The sequence below is a fragment of the Ips typographus genome, linkage group LG7, assembly GCF_016097725.1.
Source record: "Ips typographus isolate SLU linkage group LG7, UJ_Ityp_2.0, whole genome shotgun sequence".
Taxonomy (NCBI): domain Eukaryota; kingdom Metazoa; phylum Arthropoda; class Insecta; order Coleoptera; family Curculionidae; genus Ips; species Ips typographus.
In genome coordinates, this window is record NC_138428.1 from 3,556,334 (window position 1) to 3,578,716 (window position 22,383).

The window sequence follows — 22,383 nt, forward strand, 5'->3', positions numbered from 1 at the left end:
GTGACAATTGTCAAAATAACTGTTAAATCTCAGAAAATCGTCTTTGTCGAAAACTGTGTTAAGATGTAATTCTTGCAAATTCTAGTAAAATTTTGACAATTCTGACAATAGTGACAGACATCACGTGGTTTTAGAGAATAACTTGAAGTAAGAAAATGACTGTTTTCCTGGACGTTTGTAACATAAATCTTTAACCACGTCGCATTGTTGTCTTTTTCGCCAATATCTCAAAATCGGCTGGAGATATCAAGTTTAAACGTGCAAGATGATTAAAATTAGTATAAGAGAAATTATTAAACCACCAAACTCACCTGTTTATCTAAGTTCAATAAAACAGCAAAACTTGTCCTTGAATTTGATTTAGACAGGAATGTAAACGGACTAAATATTATTGAATCGATGATAAGGATAAGTTCCGCTAATTCGCGTCACTTCAGATTGAAAATGATATACACACAATAAGATGGCTTAGATGGATTGGTTTAATCCCTTGTTGCTGTTTGAGATTATCTGATTTGCGTTTTATTACATTATTTAAGTATTCAGACGCTTTCAAAACGAAATTTTCAAAATTATTTAAACAGTGTCGGGTTATTGGGTGTTTTTTCCATGATACGTTATTAAGTGGTTTTAATAGATTTTCATTTTTTCTTTAGTTAAATAAACATGTAAGTGTTTCAGATCCGTATAAATTTATTATCCAGAGAATTTGGTGTGTATTGAAAATTAGTCATAAATCCTGGAAATTATAAATCTGGGCGCCTTTAAGCTTTGACTTTATCAAGAAAAAATGTCAAAAATAGGAAGATAACATGGATTAAAACCGTAAAACTCCAATTTCCACGTCTATTAAACGCAAAATTTAATCAATGACAACCCTGATAAATAAACAAAAAAAGCACTTTTTCCATACGAACTATGATAACGAAACCCTTGACGTTGACATTCTGACCAATTATTAGCAATGCTTCGTACAGTTACAGGGTGTTCACATGTATGAGCAACGCCAGGTTTCAGCCACCTCAATCAGCCTCATCAGCGACGATGAGGATGATTTGTTTGATTCGCACGGTAACGACGTCGAGGCCTACGACGAGAAAAAATGGACCAGGGCACATTTAAGGGTACGTACATGAATTATCACGTATTACCTGTATATCAATTTTTATAAATGATGTGTTCCATATTAATGGATGCCATAAAGTTAAACCTGCTTGTAAATAATATTGTCGATTATTAAATTCAGTCAGTTAGTCATATACCTACAGGCAGAGTGTTTGTGTGCATAGAAGGCTTGAGGATGGTTTAAGTGTTTACAAAACGTAGTGCTAGTGCCAGCGTGGACAATGTGACTGAGTTGTGTAAAATGATATGGTTGCTTACAAAAAGTGGCGATTACGTAAGGTATTTAAAACAAATCTTGACCGGTAAATCCCCTAGCATTGTAGCAACAAGTAACGTCCTCTGTATTCAATTTTATCAGACAAAAGTCCGTATTTGCGTAAAGAACAGTGGAAGAATTAACTAAATGACAAGACTTTTAATACGAAATGGTTTTTGTTTCAGTCACAGTTCGAAACTTTGGAACTCTACGATCTCTTCAGGACCTACACGGACAAAATCAATTTTGGCTACTTTTCCTCATTCTTAATCCTCACATTCCTACTGTTTTTGAGTCACACCGTACTGCTATTGGCTGAAACCATCGACAATGCTGTGAGTTGATGAAACTGACACAGTCAATTTTAGTAAACTGTTTTGGCCACTAGGAGGAATTGCGTACAGTGTTACCGGATATCATCCTCTACTCTATAGTGACGGTGCTGGCGGTGGTGGGTTTCGTCTTGCTGGAAACCGTGCAACATCACAGAACCAAATGGAATTACACGTGCTATATCGCGTTTGCTGTTATTACAGCCACCAACTTCTTCGTTCCAATCTACCATGACGTCACTGATACCATGGAGGAATACACATACATGCCAGCGTACACTTTCTTGGTTGTCATTGGTTGTTACATGTATTTTGGTGTCAAAAAAAATATAGTTGCCGCATGTTTGGGGGTGGCAGTTTCTGTCGGTCACGTGACCATTCTAGTGTTGATCACATACAAAAAGGCAGACCAACTGGTGGCCACGGTAAGAACTAGTTTGTGCCTAGCTGACATTGACACTACGTCAGTCACTTTGTAGGTTTTTTCAGATGTCATTTTCCTAGTATGTTTCAATGGTTTGGGACTGTACTTTCGCTATTTGAACGAAATTGTACAACGCAAAAGTTTTCTTGACCGCCGCGACTGTATCCAAAACACCTTTCAATTACGTCACGAGAAAAAACAGGAAGTTAGTAGCGCCATCTCTACGCACAACTCTCTATTAAAACGTAAATATTGACAGGAACAACTGATGGCCAGCATCATTCCGGCACCGTTAATTGATAAAGTGAAACAGAGCTACATTCGGAGCCAGGAGAACTACCGAAAGTTTGGTCGATTGGGTCTGGATAATCCGTAAGTCAGCTGTCATTCAACTGGTTGGTTTTACAGATTTTTTCTTCTTTATCAGTGAAGATTTGTTGGAAACTCACGAGGGTGTTACCATTCTATTTGCTGATATTGTCAATTACACCGTGATGACCAAACAGTTGAATATCAATGATCTTCTGGAGGTTTTGAATGAGCTGTTTGGTCGGTTTGATGATGCATCCGACGTAAGTGTTATTTCATATAATGTCCTGTCCAGAAATAAAGTCATTAAATGCAGTTGATATTATTCAACTAGTGCAAACCAGTAACATCTGTCAGTTTGCTGGAATAGATGTGATATGTCATTTAATAGCACATGAGCACTTCATTAGTGGGTATCTTGTGTAAATTGACACAAGTCACTTACACAGGTTATCTCCATGTTTGTCTGGAACATTGGTTTGCAATACCTACTTCTCTCTTCTTATTATAGCAAGCACAGCACACAGGTAGTTTGTGATTGGTCAAAAAAAGCAGCAAACTGAAAGCTGCTTCTTTTTTGACCAGTCACAAACTACCCACTGACATTTTACGCTAATGCTGTTTTATAGTTGTCCAGTTAACTAAGCAAAATAATTATTTAAAAAAGGGGTTGAAAGTCATTCGAATCAAGTTTCTGGGCGATTGTTACTACTGCGTGTCCGGTCTCCCCCCCAACCCCCCTTCTAACCCCGCGGAGGCTTGCGTTGATCTCGGATTGGCCATGATAAAGATCATTGCTGACGTCAGGTAAATACCCTTTTACCACTGGTTGTGATGTCATTAATTCCATTCTGTTAATGACAGAGAAAGAAACAATTTGACAATTGACATGCGAATTGGTATCCATACCGGTCGCATCATTAGCGGTATCATTGGGAAGGTTAAATACCAGTTTGACGTTTGGTCTAAAGACGTTGATATTGCCAATAAAATGGAGAGCGCTGGTGTACCAGGGTGATTAAATTATTACTTAAGCCTTAAGTCACTCATAATGTAACTTGTTCAACAGGAAAGTCCATATAACCAGTACGACCAGAGCGTTGCTGCGCAAGCCCTACGACTTGGAACCGCGTAATATAGAACAGTTCCGCCAATATGGTTTGGGTACTTTTTTAGTGTCCCCTGTAAGTTTAAGGCGGGTCTAAAGTGGGAGGGGTTTACGTAGTCTAATTACAGCCGCAGGACAACCAATCGGACGACGTTCCTTCTCAACACAGCGAATCAAACACGCCCGTGCCACGCCCCTCGCTCTTTCGCAAGAACGGTGCTCCACCTCAGTTACATAACCTAAATGTGGGCACGGCTGCCCTGGATCTTCTAGCTGGAATACCAGAAGAACCACCTAATACTCTCACGATCATTGAGAGTAGTAACATGGACCAAGACAAGGACAGAATGTTAGTGAACGCAGGTTTGATTTTCTGGACAATTTTTTTTCTTCTGTATCTTTTCAGTCAAAATGACGGTTCAGCTAGACGAAGCACGGTGTATCAACGTAGGCCTAGTCAAAGATTCAGGCTGAACGAAGATAGGAGATTAACATTTGACATGAAAAGACGGACGGCGTTTATGAACAGCAACTCGAAACGTTACATAGAGAGAGCAGCCAACGTTAACAAGGAAATGGAGAAGACTATTAAAGATATGTCATTTTCAAAGCGAGAGTATGTTGGAATGACGCTTTTTTCCACAGTTGTCATAATTTTTGTTTTGAATTAGCCAATACTCCAAGGAGAACGAGATCAATAGTTTGTTGGTATTTAAAAATAAAAATATTGAGATGGAGTATGTCAAAATGAAGGATCCAATGTTTAAGTACTACGTATCCAGTCAGGTAGTACTGATTTTGTGTGTTTACGTCATCCAAAATATGACTCTGGAAAGGTAAGATTAGCTAGATTGTATTGGACGAGCAAAAACAAGTGGAATTTCAGTCGGGCGTGGTTAAGATACGAATTCATAACTTCACAACTGATTTTGGTTTTGGTACTGTTGCCCAGCACCTGGACGTACTACTTGTACTTGAAGTTTTACACTCAATTTGTCGACGTACCACCCTCTAACCGTTTCTTGAAATTCTTCTATGACACCTCCAAATTTATCACTTACAACTTTTGGGCCAGACTGACCATATACACAGTGGTCTGGACGCTGTTTCTATTTTGCGTTTTTGTGGAAGTGGTAAGCTGAATTTGACTGAAGATAGTAGCAAATTTCAGTAACGATTTTCAGTGGATTTGCCATAACGAAAGCCTGAACAATCCAGAGCAAATTGCGGACGGCCATTGCATGGAACCTTGGGTGAATTAGTTATTTTTTGATATTTTTTTGTGTGTAATTTGACAGTTTCTAGCACATGACTGAGTCCTGCTCACTTGCTCTTATTATGACTTTCCTATTTTTACGGATTTTCCTGTGGATCAAATTGCTCTATGCTGTTTTGACAGCTGCAGCCTACAGTTATTGCGTTTTGTATTTTGTCACACCAATTTACCAGGTTAGTATACTATTTATGTGGTGCAGAGTTTACCAATGATCCATACAATTGAGTGATAACAATATTAAAAATTTTTGAAATCTTCTTCTTTTACAATATTTTGAACAATTTATGTAAAATACTATTTCTGATGGATTCAAAGGTTGAAAATATAACAAATCTTTTTGATTGTAGAGCAGCGAAACGTTTAATCCCCACCTATCACCCCAAGTGTGTCACGTGCTGAGCGTTATCTTCCTGATGGTAACACTGCATCTAGTGGACCGTCAAACTGACTACATGAACCGATTGGACTTCCTCTGGACCTCAAAGCTCCTGGAGGAGAAACGGAAAGCAAACGAACAGCAAATGGTCAACACCAACATGCTAATCAATATTCTACCTAGGCATGTCGGTAAGAGCACAGTCCCCCATATTGGGTACATGTCACTAATGTCAAGTTGTTAAAATTTGCGTAATTTCCACTGTTCATGGTTTTTGATTGGTCAAGAAAAAGCAGCAAGCTGAAAGCTGCTTTTTTTGACCAATCACAAACACCACACACATGTGGACATAACCTAACTTTGAAACATGGCAAATATCACACTTTTTTTCTCTAAAAAACAAATTCTAGCAAAAATCTACTTGGACGTCAACAAAGAAATGAACGACTTATACTACGAGAGTCACAATCATGCCGCCGTTATGTTCGCCTCCATTATTTTTGACGAGGTTTACACCGAGGACGAAATGGCCTTTCTAAAGCTAATGAACCAGTATATCACCATAATGGACACGGTATCCACCTCGTACAGTTGGCAACGTTGCTTTTGCTTATGTCAGTTCATTTCAGTTGATCAACCGCAAGGATTTCTCCAAAGTGGAAAAAATCAAAATAGCCAAGTGGACTTATATGGCCGCCTGCGGTCTGACTGTCAAAGGTGACAGTGAAATGGCCGCGCAAGCGCTCGAAACTCATCACACTAGCAGTACTTTAGAGGTGTTGCTCAATTTTGCCGTCAACGTTTTCAAACTGTTTAAAGAACACAACGCTTCGTTTATGGAAGTCGGACTGAGAATTGGTAAGTCAGTTGTCAATGTCACATTTGATCTTTAGTATCTGTCAAAATGTTAACCATGTCAAAACTTACTTTAGGTATCTGTCACGGACCTATAGTGGCGGGCGTGGTCGGTTCAAAAAAACCCCTCTACGACATTTGGGGTGACGCTGTCAATATGGCGTCCAGAATGGACAGTACCGGCCAAACTGGTACTACTTTACCTTAGCAAAACCTGCAGAAATCTGTACTATGTCAATTATTTAGGTCAAATCCAAGTACTGGAAGAAACTGCAATGGAAATCGAAAAATTGGGGTACGAGTGCGTGCCAAGGGGCGTGCGCACCGTAAAAGGGGTGGGAAACGTGCCCACTTTCTTTGTCAAAATGGATGACAACTTTAATTTGGTGCGGCTGCGTCAGAAGGAAGTGGTGCCGCAATGATACTCTCTCTATTTATCTCTTTTTTATGTATGTTCCGTTTGTAGGTTTGGTTATTGTTATATAAAATATAAACAATTCCGAACTTTACGTTACATGGTTGTATGCATAATACTTTAATATGTTGTGGGTACGCATGTGTGGACTCAATTGTAGGATAAAATGTTGTATTTTGCTTTGAAAACTGAAAATTTCCAGCATAATACTTTTTTCAGTAAATTGACAGTATAACTGATATGTAACAGACTCTAAACATGGTGTTTTAGCTGTTCACAGTAATATGTGCTTTATTTTAATATTTTTAGTGTACAAAACAAGTCAAACAGATGACGTAGATATGGTTCTAAACGTCAGTTAGTTAAACGTGTATCATTGAAGTTTCTACACCAAATGTAGTTCAGAAAAGGCCAAGTGAGACTCAGAAAAGCTCAAAGTGCAATTCGGAAAAAATCAATTTGAATTCAGAAACTATTAAATGAAATTCAGAACATTTAAAGGCAATTCCATAAAATACATTATCTGTGGATAAAATTACCAAAGCTGGATCTCCAAAGCACTTTAATAAATTAATACACTTTATAATACAATGAATGTTATAAAAAAATAACACAATTTAGGTTAAAAATTACACTTTACGATTGCTGAATTACAGTGGCCTATTCTAAATTACTCTTGACATTTTCTGAATTACAATTAACTGTTCTAAATTACCTTTGACTCTTTCTGAATTTTGAAATGACTATTCTGAATTACTCTTGACATTTTCTGAATTACAATTAACTGTTCTAAATTACCTTTGACTCTTTCTGAATTACCTTTGACTCTTTCTGAATTTCAAATGACTATTCTGAATCTCTAGCCCACGTCCATCATCATTTACAGTGTTGCCATTAACTTGCATAAGTATTTAAACACAATGTGACTTTAGATTTTTGATGGTTGTCAAGCTGATTCAGTAAGTACCAACTTTGACCCTTAAAACTATCCACAACACCAACAGTTCCATATTATTTTACGATCTGCTCGTACTTGACTAGACCATTTCCACCAGATAAAAAATTATAGACTGCTAATGAGCCACTTCACCTCCTCTTTGGTTTTTAAGGGTTTTGGTTAATTTACGTGGCGTCTTTCTTTTGGACTTTCTGTTGATATCTCGTAAACCGGCCATCTCTTTTAGGCTGTTAAATAGCACGCTTCGAATAGTTATCACCGCTTTATTTTCCAATTTACACTTCTTTGATCGGTTCGCTGTTTATCCATTTAAAATTAAGAGGTTTACTCCAAGCCGGGTACTTAGCCACGCTATATTTATACTATAATGTTCCGAAGGACGCAAATTAAATATTGGTACTTATCTAGGACTGTGTAAACTAATAGAGTCCGAAGCCATATAGTTTTGGCTAAATAATAGAAGGAACGACCGAGTGAGTGCAGATGGTTGTATGGTCGAACGTCGGTTAAGTACTATAAATTTATAGTGGTATTGGGTAAAATGGGTACCTATAAATAAGACGAACGACGGTTCGGTATTTCGAGAGGGCCCACAAAAAAGCTTTTCATTGAACAAGTTATATGGGCTGTTAACGTGTGCACTTAAATTTGGCGATGATAGGTCTCTGGACGTTTTGTGTGCCAGGGACTTCGGAGAAAAATCACAGAAAAATTTGTGGACTAACCCACGATAATTATTATTAGATTGTTCATATTGTGCTAATAATTTTGCGGTTATCCAGCGAACGAAATGGTCTACGTGACTTTCTCAGTCGGTACTTTGGGTTTTTTTCATTACGGTATTCCAGCTATTCCGGTGGTTTATCTCGTTAACGACCTACAGGATGTCCCAATGTTAAGAACGTATTCTACATAAAAAAAATAATGCTAATTTACTAAGAGAGGTTGTGAAGGCATAATGGAATAATATACTACATTATTGCTCTGCATTGCAGGATTCAAAGTTTTTAGTTTTGAAGTAGTTGACGTAAGTCAATTTTTTTCTTGTAGAACACATTATTACAGAAAATTCTGAATAGTTTTACTTTTAAAGCCCTATATTTGACTGTTTTTAAAATATTTCAGTTTTTTAATACAAAAACATTTTTATGTCGAATTACATTGCAAATAGTATATTATTAACCAAGGTTTAGACAAAAGCTTTTATTCAAAGACATAAGAACAATAAAAGCTATCTAAACCGTGGATGGATCATATTTCTGATGGTCTTTTAACTGAAAATTTAAAAATCTAAGATAACAACAAAATAACAACATAAAGAGACAACCTAATTCATCTCAGTCAAGTCAAGTATATTTCATACGTCATATGTCTTAAATGACGTTGACATTATTATTTACCTAGGTCAATAATATTACTAGAACTAGAGATTAGACTCTATTTTTAACCCTCGACCATTAAGGTAGAGAACACAATTTTTTTTAAGTTACTAATCGGTCAATTGCTTACAGGTTACAGGGTGATCACAAATTTTTATCAGTATAATTTTTCGTATGTCGATTGATGTATTTTATCATAGGGCAGCTTGTATTTTTGATGATTCATACACTAATAACACTAAAGTTTCCAAACTAACAAATTAAAGGAAAAAGACAGCAATTTGTTGTTTGTGAAAATTGTTTGCTCTGGATAAGTAACCACCACTTAAAGAAAGGTAAAACCACAAGCCGATTGGATGGCTTATGTCGTTATTAACATTTAGAAAAGTCTTTTGAAAATGATGTAGAATATTGTGATTAGTCATAAAGTAGCAATTTGTCTGTTGGAAGCTATATTTTAGAATATTTTGGAATGGTTGCCAATACCTAAAATTCTGTAGACAGTTCACTTAAACAATTTGAGACTACTTTGCCTATTAGTAAGGATTTTGAAATTTAGCAGTTTGTTGTCCAGGTTTACTAACTTTATCAATCTGGGTATGTGAATTATTCATACAAATACAGCGATTTTTCAATTAAGTCTTGCAGTCTTTAAAACGTTTGGTAGCAACAACTATCAGAGCAGGAGAAACATGCTCCAATTTTGATTTTTAACGAGTTTTACTACATATTTTCGAAAAATTTGTAATTGCTAATTATTTTTCATAAACAATTTTTAAAATATCACTCTAAAAAATCGTTTTGTTGATTTTTAAGATATTGATGAGTTTCCATCGTTTGGAACTGAACTTAGAACACAACTCAATTATAATAACTTTATACTGCAGTATAGTTGATTATAACCCTTGTTAGGTTGATTTTTTCATTGTATTGATAACTTTGACAGATAGTATAGTTGTTCTATATCAACGAATATTAGTATAGAGCAACTATGTTTTTGCCAGAATATAGGTAAACTGATGGGCACTAGTTTCGTAAGTAAACCAAAACGTATCGAGTAGTAGTGTTTTGTGGAGAAAAAAAATGGAACATAAAGAACAGGGTTACAAGAAATTTTGACATTTTAAGTTGGCAGCCCTGCGTTTTGTCAATTTTGCTACATGTGCAGCACAGTGGGTCATAGTTTGTGATTGGTTTTTTGGACCAATCACACTTACCCAAATACTTGTCCTGTGGAAATATCGTTCAGGTTTTAAATTAACACAGCCGAATCGTCACTAATTAAGTAATATTTATTTATAAATAAACCGACTATAACAATAGAGAATACGTGATAATAATTATAATTAATTCAGCTTTTTACATTCACTACGTATAATTCAGCAACCCTTTCGCCCCTTCCCCAAACCCACTTAACACTTTTTACGATTTAAACTATTTACAACAATCTGTCATTTGGCTTGTAGCGTAGTTGTATGATTTTTCTGTCAAAATGTAAACTTACGTCATATAAAGCAAATTCACATGCCATATTTGACGGGTGTTTCGTAGAAACTGTGAGGCGTGTTGGAGGTGGGTGGCGACGGCAAAGAGGGCGGCAGGGTGGTCGAGTGTGGCGACGACACGTACGGTTTTCGGTCGCATTGATTGGGCGGCTGCAAACCGTTACTAGACGGTCTCATCACTGAAATCAAGACAAAAATCGAGATTAAATAATTGTTTAGTATGTCAAGTGTTGAGGACAGTCAGCGCTATTGACAGTTGACGTACATAATCCTCTAAAATGACAACTGATTGACGTAAGTGATTAACGTCACAACATGATAAGCGGTCAAAAAAAAGTTCTGGTGGTTTGTTTTATCAGATTTTAAAACTAAAAAGAGTTACAATTCTAGTGATGGTATTCAACCGGCGTCATTGCCTGCACTTTATGGGATCAAAACCGTCCATAAAAACCACATTGTGCGATAATTCTCACCCTTTTATCAGATGAAAGAACCAAATGTGCTCGAACCGACCGGATTTTGCTAACCTCATAAAACCACCCAGACCAGACAGGCAACACCATAAAACCTAAATTTAGATTTCAATCGATTCGTTCTCGTTTTTTTTTTTGATTGTGCGGGCGCTCGCACTAATGTCACCTGTCACTTTTGACAGCTGTCATTTTCACGACCGGGCTAATCGCGCACGGCAGAGTAACTGAATGGGATTTCCGCCAAACGATTTAAAATGAAAACGGCCCACCCACAATGTAACCGAACGCATTATCGCCTCAACGTCGCGTTTGTCATCTGTCATGTTTAGCCGCCATCTCGGATTACCTTGTCAACACGCTCGGGGTCGCTGTAAGCGCCGGCTAAAGAAAACAAAAGACGACGGGACAGTTTTCAACGGCAGAAAAACCGGTAATAGTAAAACGGACGTTTAATGAATGGACGCGTGACAGCACGGAAATTTGATATCCGGACGATTTTTAGGGTTCTGAAAATACATCTCACAGTTCAGTAAAAGCAAATTGGTTCTATACAGGGTGTTCATTTTTAAAAACTAGCAAGGAAAACTTACTTACTTATTCTGCTACTGTGTACACACAAAACAGGGCGGAAAAAGTTTGTTTTTACACTCCATGGCTCTAAAATCTCAAGCGGGAAAGTATCACTTTACGCACTTTCTCCAAGACGAATTACCTACAAGACATTTTCAATCAGGCAATTGCTAATTTTAGCTTCTTGAAGTAATTTTGTGACTTTCAGATGTTTTAACCAGAATCCAGTTTTTTTGCCCATAGTCTTTAGTTCGGATAAGAAAAGTATCGCTTTTCGCACTTGTTAGGAAAATAACTATATTCTGCTACTGTGCGTAGTAAGCACTTTTCTGCACACAAAACAGAGCGGAAAAAGTTTGTTTTTACACTCCTTGGCTCTAAAATCTCATGCGGGAAAGTATCACTTTACGCACTTTCTCCAAGCTCCAAGACAAAAAAACAAGACTTTTGCCAATAGTCTTTAGTTCTGATAGAACTTGACTTTTTTATAACGAGAAAACAAGAATATTATCTACAATATTTTCAAAAAGTTTAACTCTACACTACCACAACTAATTTCTTACTATTTTGACGTATCTGTCAAACTTATTGAGTGTTGATTTAATGCAAAAAGAACACACCAAAATGTCAAAATTGCGAATTAAAATTTTGTTTTTATTGCTATACTACAAAACGAAATGATTGTCACTAAAACTGTATTTTTAAACAAAATTGATACTAACAACACTGTAAGTTCTAGCTTTGTGTGTGCATTAATAATTAAAGCTGCTTTTTACATTGATTAACTATTATGCTACAAAACCAGCACCGCATCTCATATATTTTAAGAGAAATAAATTTTTTCAATTTGTTTTTTCACAGTTTTGCACTTAAATCCAGGATTTTTAGCTATATACGGCACTGGTTTTTAATCTAACCTAACCTAAATCAATGACTTTTTCCCACAAACTGTCAGGTTCTTTACTACAGAAAAATCAGTACTCTATCTCCGGTATTTCAAAACAAATTAATTTTATTTTCTATTATTAAAAAAAGAAATAACATTAAATGCTTTATGTTTAAAGCAATATAATTAATAAGAGTAGACAAAAGCACTAGAAAAAGATTGGAATGTAGAAAAGAGTAGAGAAAACAGCAAGAAGCAAAATAACGCTGTAGTTTTGTAAGAAATGCAATTTTGTAAATGAATCTGCTTAAACATGCACTTATCTATGTAAGAACACAATTTAAAATTACATTATTTCTAATGTTATGTAAATTTCTTGAAAATTCTGTCATTAGCAAGTAGTTTTTATCCAAAACCATAATTTCACTTCAAATAATATAATTGTATTAAATTTAGTAATAATTTGTATACATTTCAGTACGATAAACCTTTGAGAGTGTTACTATTCCTTAAAAAGTTATAATTAGAAAGTAAAAGTTCAATTAATTGCAGTTACAGCCATGATTTTTAGGTACCTTGTCTAGTATTATAATTGCAAATTTTCCTAAAATGTTACTTAGTAGAGTAGCAACAGTAATCATAAGTACTAAATAGTAATAGTTTTACTTAGTTATTTTTTGGGTTGTAATACAAAGACAATAGGATGCTCACACCAATTTGATCAACAAAATTGATTTTGGATTTTAAAATGTTTAAAAAAATATCTGAACACCCTGTATACTTTGTAGAGGAGTTTTGAGCATAGTTATTAAGTAAAATAACGTTTTGAATGTGACAAGTAAAAAAGTAAACGTCGCATTCAAAACGTTTAATTAAGCATTAAATTCAATTTTTGTTTGATTTTCCACATATGCAATTTACTTTTGTGAGTGTAAATGATTTGTAAGATTTTTTAACAAAAAGTACTAATTAGGTGTTTTTTGCTTATAATATTTTGGTCAAAATGTTATTCTTTTATATTTTTTGTTAGAATAAGTTAAAATAAGACATCAAATTTGCACTAAAGAGTAGAAGAGTCCAAATTAAATTTTCACAAAAATACCGATGATTTAAAAAAATATTTTATAAATACGTCCCTAATTTTTGTTAGTTAGAAACAAAAGTTTGTAAAAAAACAAATATAGGGTGGATTCAAAAGTTTTCTGAACAGTTACCGATAAGATGATTGTGTGAAGGCAAATATTTGATTCGTTTTACGTGTCTGACGATGCCTGAAAGACAAAACTGACTGAAAAGTTAAAATTTGGAGGTTGAGCTCCTTTAGAAGAAATTCTGAAGAAGAAATTGAAAAATCAAAACTGAAAACCTTCAAACAAAGAGAAGAGTTCTGAGTTTCAGTTTTAAATAATTAACCACCTTAATCATTATTTGGACCAACAAAGTTGTACTTACAGTTTTCTGTCGAAGTAGAAATCACTCCATACTGATAGTAATTGTCGACGGGTGGCGGCGGCGTATCCTGGTGGTTCTCCCCCACAGGACTGATGGGCGCTTTTAAATAACTGCTGGATATAGCTCCGTCTCCGTAGGGCGTCAACAGGGCTCCCGTGTTTGCGCCCCAATCCCGTTCGCACTGTTGCTGATACACCCCCGGATATTCGTAATTGGAGTAGTGACCCCCCGTGGACACTTGGGGCGATGCCGTATTGTAGGTGCAGGCTGTGGAATAGTCCTGGGTCTGCACCAGTCCTTGGTGCTCGTAACCGCCCGTTTGATTAACCATTGTGGACATATTGTTGGCAAAAAAGGTTCCGTGATGGTATTGGGGTTTCATGGCTTGGCATTTTCTTCGGAAGCCTCTGGGACGTCTTCGGAACGAGCCTTCTTCGAACATGAACTCGCTCGCTGGATCTATTGTCCAGTAGTGTCCTTTGCCTGGACGTCCCAGGCCTTTAGGCAACTTAATGAAGCATTCGTTGAGGCTGAGATTGTGTCGCACCGAGTTCTTCCAGCCTTGATAGCTACCTCTGAAGAAAGGGAATCTCTGTTGTAGGAAACTGTAAATTTCACTCAGGGTGAGACGTTTTGTTGGTGAGTGTTGGATAGCCATGACGATAAGAGCGATATATGAGTAAGGAGGCTTCTCCTGTCTCCTGATGCCGCTCTTTTTGTCAGACGATGTTGGTTTTTGGTCGTCGGAACCGCTGCTTTCGGGAGAAACATTGTTGGGCGGCTGTTGCTGTTGGGCGGCTGATTCGTTCAACGAGATCACGCTAGGGTGGTGAAGCTGTAGCTGACCGAGGTGTTGCTGGATACCGACGGCGGCGCCGACTTCGACCAACTGCTGTTCCTTCATCATTTCTTCAAAACGTTTACATCGAAATCATATAAACTATAAACAATCCGATCTTTATTTGATACACACGCACCGTATATACACAATATAGTGTATATTTACGGGGCCGATATACAAACACTGGCCCGGGATTCGTACACAATTTACACTAAACCCGCTTTGTATACAAATGTCTCGCGTACGGTCTTGGAACCGGGAATGATATTAAAATTCGCCCGGCGCTGAGTCTGGAGCGCGGACGGGCCAAGTGCGATAAGGACCAATATACGGTACCGCCATCCTTTGTGCTCCCGACTTTTTCAGGCGGTGCTTGGCTGAAATCCTGTCTGAAATTCCCCCACCATAACTCTGTTTCAACGAATCACGTTGGAAATGTCGGTTCTCATGGAACTTTTTTTGTAATGTTATTTTCATGTTTGTGATACTTAGGACCGCAATGTGTGACCCGTTTCATTTATTTCAATGTTGTTGATATTGTATGGTTACTTTGTTGTCATAAAATACGTTTTTTTTTTAGATGGGTAGATGCAGGTGTAAACTGGGTTAAAAACTTGCAGATAGTACCTTCTTAGATTGAGTCTTATTGGTTTTTAATAACATTTTTTTCTATGGCAAAGGAAAAACTAAACATTATGTAATAGAAGAGTAAAAGTTGCCATACTTAGTTATTGTATTAAATAACAAGAAAATCTGAAAGTTTTCTACTGTTAACCCACCAAAATTTTCTTACTAGATTACTTAAGTCACCCAGTATAAACTAAAAGTTATACTAGGTGGCTTAAGTGAGAACTTTCAACCTGTTCGAAAACAGACTCATTCCAAAACTTACAATTTTTAAAATACAGTAAAATTGCACACTAATATGTTTTTTTTCTGGATGAATTTGATGATTGTGAAAATTTGATCGGAATTAATAATTTCTTTTAAGATGAAGAAGCATTTGATTGCTATTGAAAAAATGTACTTGAATTAAATAAGCGCTTAAAATATAGTCAAAACGAATGTATTGATTGGTAATTGTTATAAAGTGTTTTCCAGAAAAGTGCACTTTATTTAAACAAATTATTAGTTAGTATTTTAACTGAAACAATTATTTGTTAAAATGACATATTACTTTTTCATTTGCACACCTTATATGTGTGCAAATGAATTCTACAAAATGTAGAAGAGAACTTAAATAGTCGAATATTCAAATGTGAAACATTTTTGTCAAAGTCTGTTCTATTTAAAATAAATTACAAAAACCATTATGTTTCAAATTTACCTTCGAATCGAAACTAAACACAGCACAGACCAAATTTAATGAAATACTCTGCTACTAGTTACACATATCACATAATGTATACCTTTCTTCTTCTTCTGCTGAAATCCACTAATGGATGTTTGCGATCACATTTGTCCACTCTTTTCTATTCCGTGTTGTATGGATTAGTTCTTCTATTGTCCTCATTCCCCTCCACTGGTTGACGTTGCGAAGCCATGATATCCTCTTCCTGCCGACTCTTCTCCTTTCCTCAATCTTCTCTTCAATTATCAACTGTAGAAATTGGTGTCTCTCTCTAGCGATCTTTATTGATCATTCTCAAGATATTATCATTTGTCCTTCTTGCAATCTTTAGTATACGTCTGTAGATCCACATCTCGAATGTCTCAATCCTGTTTATAGTACAGGCCTTAGGCCAAGATCGAAATCAGAACTGGTAAACACTTTTCTGAACTTCATGGAAGCACTGCGGGCATTTTATCTACTTTTAAGAAAATTTCATAATTTATATATGATTCTTCTCAAAAATGGCATAACCATAACAATTGTTTAGTTTTATTGTCTTCATTGAATTCAGTGGTATTTGTAAAATTGTATGCTTTAGATAATGCTATATTTTGTTTAAAGTGTTAAGTTTTAAACTTCTTACCATGCAAATTGCAACTACGGCTATTAGAAATAGTATATTACATACTCAGGTGGTTTGATTTGTGTCGAGAAATTATGTACGTTTACAAAATTTATTGCAAAACTTTAAAAATGTGGTTACCTTTAATTCTCTTGTTTCAAATTCAACAATTTCTTTAGATCTTTTCCGGAAGAAATACGGGATTAGAAAAAATACACTTAAAACTACCCAATTTAAGTAACAACTTATGAACTGCCTTCATACAGGGTGAACCAAAAAACAGGGTGACCCAACTCCGCAACCCTTTGCATGCTATCCACCAACTTTGCAAACAATTTTGGAAAATTGCCTCCCATTTCTACTAACTCTTTCGAATTTTGAAATTAATGCTCTGATACCATTATTTTCTATTAACACGGAGCTAAACGGCTCTAAAAAACACAAATTGAGGCATCAGAGTTAACGGTGAAATCATCAATAATATCCGCTATGCTGATGACACCGTCTTGTTATCAGACAGTCTAGAGGGGCTACAAGAGTTGTTAGACAGGGTCAACTAAACTAGTGAGGAGTACAGGCTGAACTTAAATGTCAATAAGACCAAATATATGATGATTAGTAAAAATCCAGTCCAACCAAAATAGCGAGAAGTACGTTTATGCAGATGAGACTGCTCCTGTCAGGTCGAGATCTGAATCTGGCTCTAAAGAAGAGAATAGTCGTGTGTTGCATATACTCTTCTGTACGGTGTGGAGGCTTGGACGCTGTCAGACGCTATGGAAAAAAAGCTGTAAGCTTTTGAAATGTGGATTTTCAGAAGAATTCTTAGAATCTCTTGGATAGAAAGAATTACAAACGAAGAAGTAGGTACTCTGATGTGAGTCTGAAATCATGCTTACTGTGAAGCGTAGAAAATGAGAGTATTTTGGTCATATCATGAGAAGTAACAAATACAGAATTCTCCAAAACAATAATCCAAAGCAAAGTTGATGGCCGACGAGGGCCTGGAAGAAGAAGAATTTCATGGCTGGCTATCCTGCGAAAATGGTTTGGAGCAACATCTACTGAACTGTTCTGATGCGCAGCCAATAAGATCCGCATAGCCATGATGACCAACGTCCGTAATCGGATAGGGCAATAGAAGAGGAAGAAGGAGATTTAAGAATAAAACGTTAGATTTTATATTGATTATTTTTCTTTTGGTTGTTGACCGAATGGCGTTAGACCGAATTTTTCATTTTTTGACTACACCTCAGCCACACCCTGTATACTCGGATCCGTGGCAACTTTCAAAAAGATCATTTAGGTCATCAGAAAGAGGAAGAAAAAATCTTTTAAACCTTAAAAAAATTATTAAAATCGAGTGAATCAATTTGAAGTAACAGCCACTCAAAATGACCAAAAATTTTGCTGTCCCATTCTTTTTGACGAGTAGTTTATGTTTTAGAGCGAATTGCTCTGTAGTAACAATTACGAGATATCTTCATTTGCTAAATCGTTTTAATAACTTTGTAACTATTCACTACAAATGTTAGTACGAAGATTTGTTTTATACAAGTATAATTATCGTGTTAAAAATCTAACTGATCTTTCATGAAATACAAATGATATTTCTAAAATCCGTCTCAGGGTTTCTAAAATTCAACTTACGCTTTCTAAATTGCATAGTAAATGGTGTACAAATGTGTGACATTTGACCGTAGTGCACTGAAAACCAGCTTAAAATAACCCACAAAAAAATTGTCTAATCGATTCGATTTTCGTTTAGAAAATTGGAGGTTATGACGACGTCGTAAAATTTCGACGCCTCGGTGATTTACGACTGCAGAAGCTAATTTCCTTTTTAATGTTGTTCTTTCATTTTACGGCCGTAATTGTCGACGTTTATGGCGTTTTGTCAGTGCCACACTACCAACGGATATCCGAAGGCCAAAAACCAAAAAAAAATCCATATTGATCTTATCTGATTGATGATTTTAACTATACATACCATAATTTTTGCCTAGATCCAATTTTATAATGATCCTCAAAAGAATAAAACTGATTGTAAACTGCTTAGTAATTACAAGACGTAAACCTACACAGTGAGGCGTTTTAAGAGGAATTGATCATGGCGGTCAGTCCTTTGAAGCTGAGAATTTACGATAAGTTATCCGATTTACTGCTGACGCCATCCCGATAATTAAAAAGAGTATTTAATTTGTTTCGGTCGAGGATTTTAAGTAGATACTTTGTTACAAACCCAGATAATCCCTTCAAAAACTGATAGCCGACAGCCAAAATTGTGTAACATTACAAGACTAGACTGGCTACTTGTCTAGGCCACCCACCAAGTCTTAGGGCCCACTTCAAGGGACGCGACTGTTTTGACTTGGCCCTTACAAATACGCAAATTCGGGTAAATATTGTGAGTGACGTCTGGAACCCGAAACACTTGGAACCCACCTACCGCATTCGGCCACTGTCCCAGATACGAAACATTCAAAGTACAATTTTGGAAAGAGTTATATAGCGTCACGCTTCAGGTATGTCCGCCATTCCTGTAGGAGGAGTGTATTTTTAGCTTCGCTAATAAAAACTCGTAAACGGTTGAACCTTTGTTTGAACAGGTAAAAGTCTACCTGATGGGTACTTGGCGACCAATGATAAACACCTTACTCTCTTTCTTATACAACCATTGGCTGAAGAAAAGAATCAAAACTTTTGTTGTTTACAGCAACTGGATAATCTGATAACAGGGTGTCCTGAAATTGTTATTGTTGGTCTAAAATGATAGGATGAAGTAAAGTTTAACACTCTGTGGTAAAAAGAACAGTTCAAACCATGCGTTTCACTGTACCACCCTGTATTTACACAAACAAAGTTCATTTATCTAGCATAAGTTGTTCTTTCAGTTTTTTTTATATAAAACTGTTCAATGTTCAAGTTTACAAGTATTTAAAAATACTTACAAGGTATTGCCACCATTGGTACTACTTTTGTTGTACTAATTTGTTTTCTCAGATAAAACACACTTTCTTTTACCTTGTGCTTAAGTTTTTGTTTTGCAGGTTTGGTTATTTGCCCAAATCAGGCCCATAGGGCTGTCAAACTGACAAAGAAAGAAAACGTCAATCAAGATAGCTGTAAATAGCTTTATTCGAGTACATGATTCGGGTTCTGGACCATCTGCATGAATGGGATATGGGTTGCTGTGTACTTATTTACAGCACTATATAAAAATTAACGTGCAAATTGTCCAAAACCATATTCAAAACTCAGTTCAGAATCAAAATCCCGAACAAAGCTATTTACCTTGGTCAAATATTAAGTTAAGAAAGTTAAAAAGTTGACCAACTTCTTAATTTAACTTAACTAAACTTACTAGAAGATTCGGTTGCATAAATGTCCACACACCATTACACATGTTGATGTTAACCCAGCTTAAATTAAGTTTGGTTCAAACTGTGACAATACTGGTGGAAAAAGTCACAGTCTGGACTACACTTAAGGCTTAAAGTACGACGGTGCAAATGGGGGTTAATTAGTTTAGCTTAATTTTAACATCATGCATAAATCCACCTTTACTTTCATAACAAACGGCGATGTTGTCAACTTAGTGTACAAGTTAGGAAAAAACCGTGAATTTTTGATAATGGTGATAATTGTCAATCCTGGTAGGTAGTAAAGTAAAAGATGTAATGGAAAAAAAGTGATAAACTAGAATAATAGTCAATTTGGCAACATTACAGAAACGTGATAAATTAATCATTTATTAATTTCTTAATTGGTCACTTTGCCAATTTTCTAAATCACCGTTACAAACAAAAACAGCAAACAAATGGAAATATTAGAGAAAACGACGCCATCTATACAGGGTGTCTAAATATAGGGATCTCGAAAACGCTAAAAGATACAGCGTTGGTTAAATATGAAGGCAAAGTTGCCCAATTTGGAGTTGAATCTTATGAAGTTATAATATTTAAAAAAATCCGATTACTTCCGGAAATATCCAAAAAAATACGAAATTTTGGAAAAACGTTTCTCGTATTTTTTCGGATATTTCCGGAAGTGATTGGATTTTTTTAAATGTTAAAACGGCATAAGATTGAACTCCAAATTCTGCAACTGCCTCCATTTAACCAATTAGACACGAATTTGTGGCACCCTGTATAGAAAACCACAAAGATACTTGTCAAAAATGTATTATGCTTGAAACGTTATAGTACGAAGGCGTAGAAGGGCCACAGACGGTATTTTTCTTAAATTTTTACTTCAAACTCAGAAATTAACTAAATTCCGACTTAACAAATTCTACTAATTAAGATCAAAGAGTGTTTGCAATGTTGCCAAACTGACTAATTTTACTAATTTCGTTTGAAGAGTATATGCAATGTTATCAAACTGACAAATTCTACAATTTTGGTTTGAAGAGTTTCCAATCTGTCCAAACTGACAAATTCAACTAATTTCTTTGAAGTGTGTTTGCTTGCAATGTTGCCAAATTAACAAACTCTCTTAATTAAGATCGAAGTTTTTTGCAATGTTGCCTAACTGACAAAATTTGGTAATTTGGTTCAAAAGTGCCCTTGCAATGTTATCAAACTAACAAATTCTACAATTTTGGTTCGAAGAGTGTTTGTAATGTAACCAAACTGACAAGTCCGACTAATTTCTTTGAAGTGTGTTTGCAATGTAGCCAAAGTTAACAAATTTTACTAATTTACTTCGAAGAATGTTTGCAATGTTGCCAAACTGAAAAATTTTGTCTCATTTGGTTTGAAGAGCTTTTGCAATGTGACAATGTAAATTCTGAGTTCGAAGTCGGATTTAAGAAAAAAAATTCGTATTCGTATTATAGTCACTGCTTCCTAACACATAATAATAAAGTAGACTGTTTTGACAGATTAAGGGTGACAGTAATTTAAAAAAGTCTAATTTTGTTAGCAAGACCTGACAACGCTGCAACTTATTGTCAAATGTCAACATATTTGAAGGCGCTAAATTTAAATTTTCTTCACTGGTAGAATACGTCAAAATTTTTGCATTCGAAGCTATTATATACACAATGGCTTGAAAATAAAGTCGTTACCGATAAACAAACAAAAAGCGACTCGAAATAGGCGTCGCGGCGCTCTTTTGCGGCCGCGGCCCCCTTTAATCTTTCCCGGTGCTTTTACAAAACGAAAACGGACCACAATTACATTAAGGTCCCCGGGACCACCCAAATGTAGGCGGCGAATCATCTGATCTGACCCGGGTCTTTACTTCCAACAATAAACAAATCGTACGAGCCGAAAGGTGTACAGCACCAGCACAGATATAGTGACGGATTCGAAAAAGCGTCTTGTTTTAATGCATTCTCAAGGACAGTGGTGTACGGTACCCCTTTGAAGAACAAAACGACAATCAAAACATGTTAAAGGAGGGAGGAACCTGTGGTTCTCATCTCCTATTGGTTGTTTTTGGTCACGTCTTCTTAAAATACTTTGAAGTAATTGGCCACGTTTTTACAGGGCGTGGTTTTGATGTTACGCCCCTAACTCATACATTGTAAAGTAAAGCAATTTTTGTTTTGGAAATCCTAAAAATTGTTAATAATTATTCAACTTTGTATTTTTTAAGTCATTTAAGCCACAACAGGGCGTGGTTTAGATTTGAAGAAGGCGGAGCTTACGTTGGATCATGTGACACTTAAACCTTCAAAACGGGGCGTGTCTGTAGGTTGACAAAAACAGTGTCACCGTTCTTATTGGTTGTGTGCTGTTTAGGCCACTCCCCTTAGACTTTCCCTTCAATATTATCCAGTGTCAATCAGGTTGAACTTTATTCAACGTTGAGTCTAAATTTATTTTTTACGCGCCATTTGCACCAGTTCCTGAACGTGAAAAGAGCACTTTGCAGACACG

General features: G+C 36.1%; 2 protein-coding genes and 1 long non-coding RNA gene across 6 annotated transcripts; 1 reads left to right on the plus strand and 2 right to left on the minus strand.

Moving 5' to 3' along the window:
* Positions 1-500: 500 nt before the first annotated feature.
* Positions 501-6,575, plus strand: ACXD (Adenylyl cyclase X D). 4 transcript variants are annotated; one of them, XM_081983515.1, is made up of 21 exons: positions 501-668; positions 978-1,124; positions 1,567-1,716; positions 1,770-2,138; positions 2,193-2,342; positions 2,397-2,509; positions 2,565-2,709; positions 3,114-3,253; positions 3,311-3,460; positions 3,516-3,630; positions 3,683-3,903; positions 3,961-4,170; positions 4,226-4,390; positions 4,441-4,687; positions 4,739-4,807; positions 4,860-5,003; positions 5,178-5,397; positions 5,617-5,780; positions 5,836-6,064; positions 6,139-6,252; positions 6,308-6,575. In XM_081983515.1, exons 2-21 carry the CDS (start codon positions 993-995, stop codon positions 6,481-6,483), a joined length of 3,423 nt encoding a protein of 1,140 aa, XP_081839641.1. In that variant the 5' UTR covers positions 501-668; positions 978-992; the 3' UTR covers positions 6,484-6,575. The 4 variants fall into 4 exon arrangements, with proteins under 4 accessions (XP_081839641.1, XP_081839642.1, XP_081839643.1 ...); XM_081983516.1 differs by lacking the exon at positions 501-668 and having other exon boundaries at positions 938-1,124; XM_081983517.1 differs by lacking the exons at positions 501-668; positions 978-1,124 and adding an exon at positions 1,268-1,404.
* Positions 833-1,345, minus strand: LOC145731636 (uncharacterized). Its single transcript, XR_014178839.1, has 3 exons — positions 1,267-1,345; positions 1,152-1,210; positions 833-1,087 (listed from the first exon to the last, which is right to left on the minus strand). It is a non-coding gene; the product is annotated as an uncharacterized LOC145731636 (long non-coding RNA).
* A 3,509-nt stretch (positions 6,576-10,084) lies between the features above and the next one.
* On the minus strand, positions 10,085-14,915 carry LOC145732279 (uncharacterized). The gene is made up of 2 exons (XM_081984430.1): positions 13,700-14,915; positions 10,085-10,497 (listed from the first exon to the last, which is right to left on the minus strand). The coding sequence occupies exons 1-2, from the start codon at positions 14,604-14,606 to the stop codon at positions 10,334-10,336; spliced, it is 1,071 nt and encodes a 356-aa protein (XP_081840556.1). The 5' UTR covers positions 14,607-14,915; the 3' UTR covers positions 10,085-10,333.
* Positions 14,916-22,383: the final 7,468 nt, after the last annotated feature.

Bases quoted from the DNA above. Each gene is read 5' to 3' on its own strand.
- ACXD (XM_081983515.1), top strand. From the start codon at position 993: ATGTATGAGCAACGCCAGGTTTCAGCCACCTCAATCAGCCTCATCAGC. The intron at 3,254-3,310 runs GTAAATACCCTT...TGTTAATGACAG, and splicing joins AAGATCATTGCTGACGTCAG to AGAAAGAAACAATTTGACAA. The intron at 5,398-5,616 runs GTAAGAGCACAG...AACAAATTCTAG, and splicing joins TATTCTACCTAGGCATGTCG to CAAAAATCTACTTGGACGTC.
- LOC145732279 (XM_081984430.1), bottom strand. From the start codon at position 14,606: ATGATGAAGGAACAGCAGTTGGTCGAAGTCGGCGCCGCCGTCGGTATC. The intron at 10,498-13,699 runs GTAAGTACAACT...TCTTGATTTCAG, and splicing joins TTCTACTTCGACAGAAAACT to TGATGAGACCGTCTAGTAAC.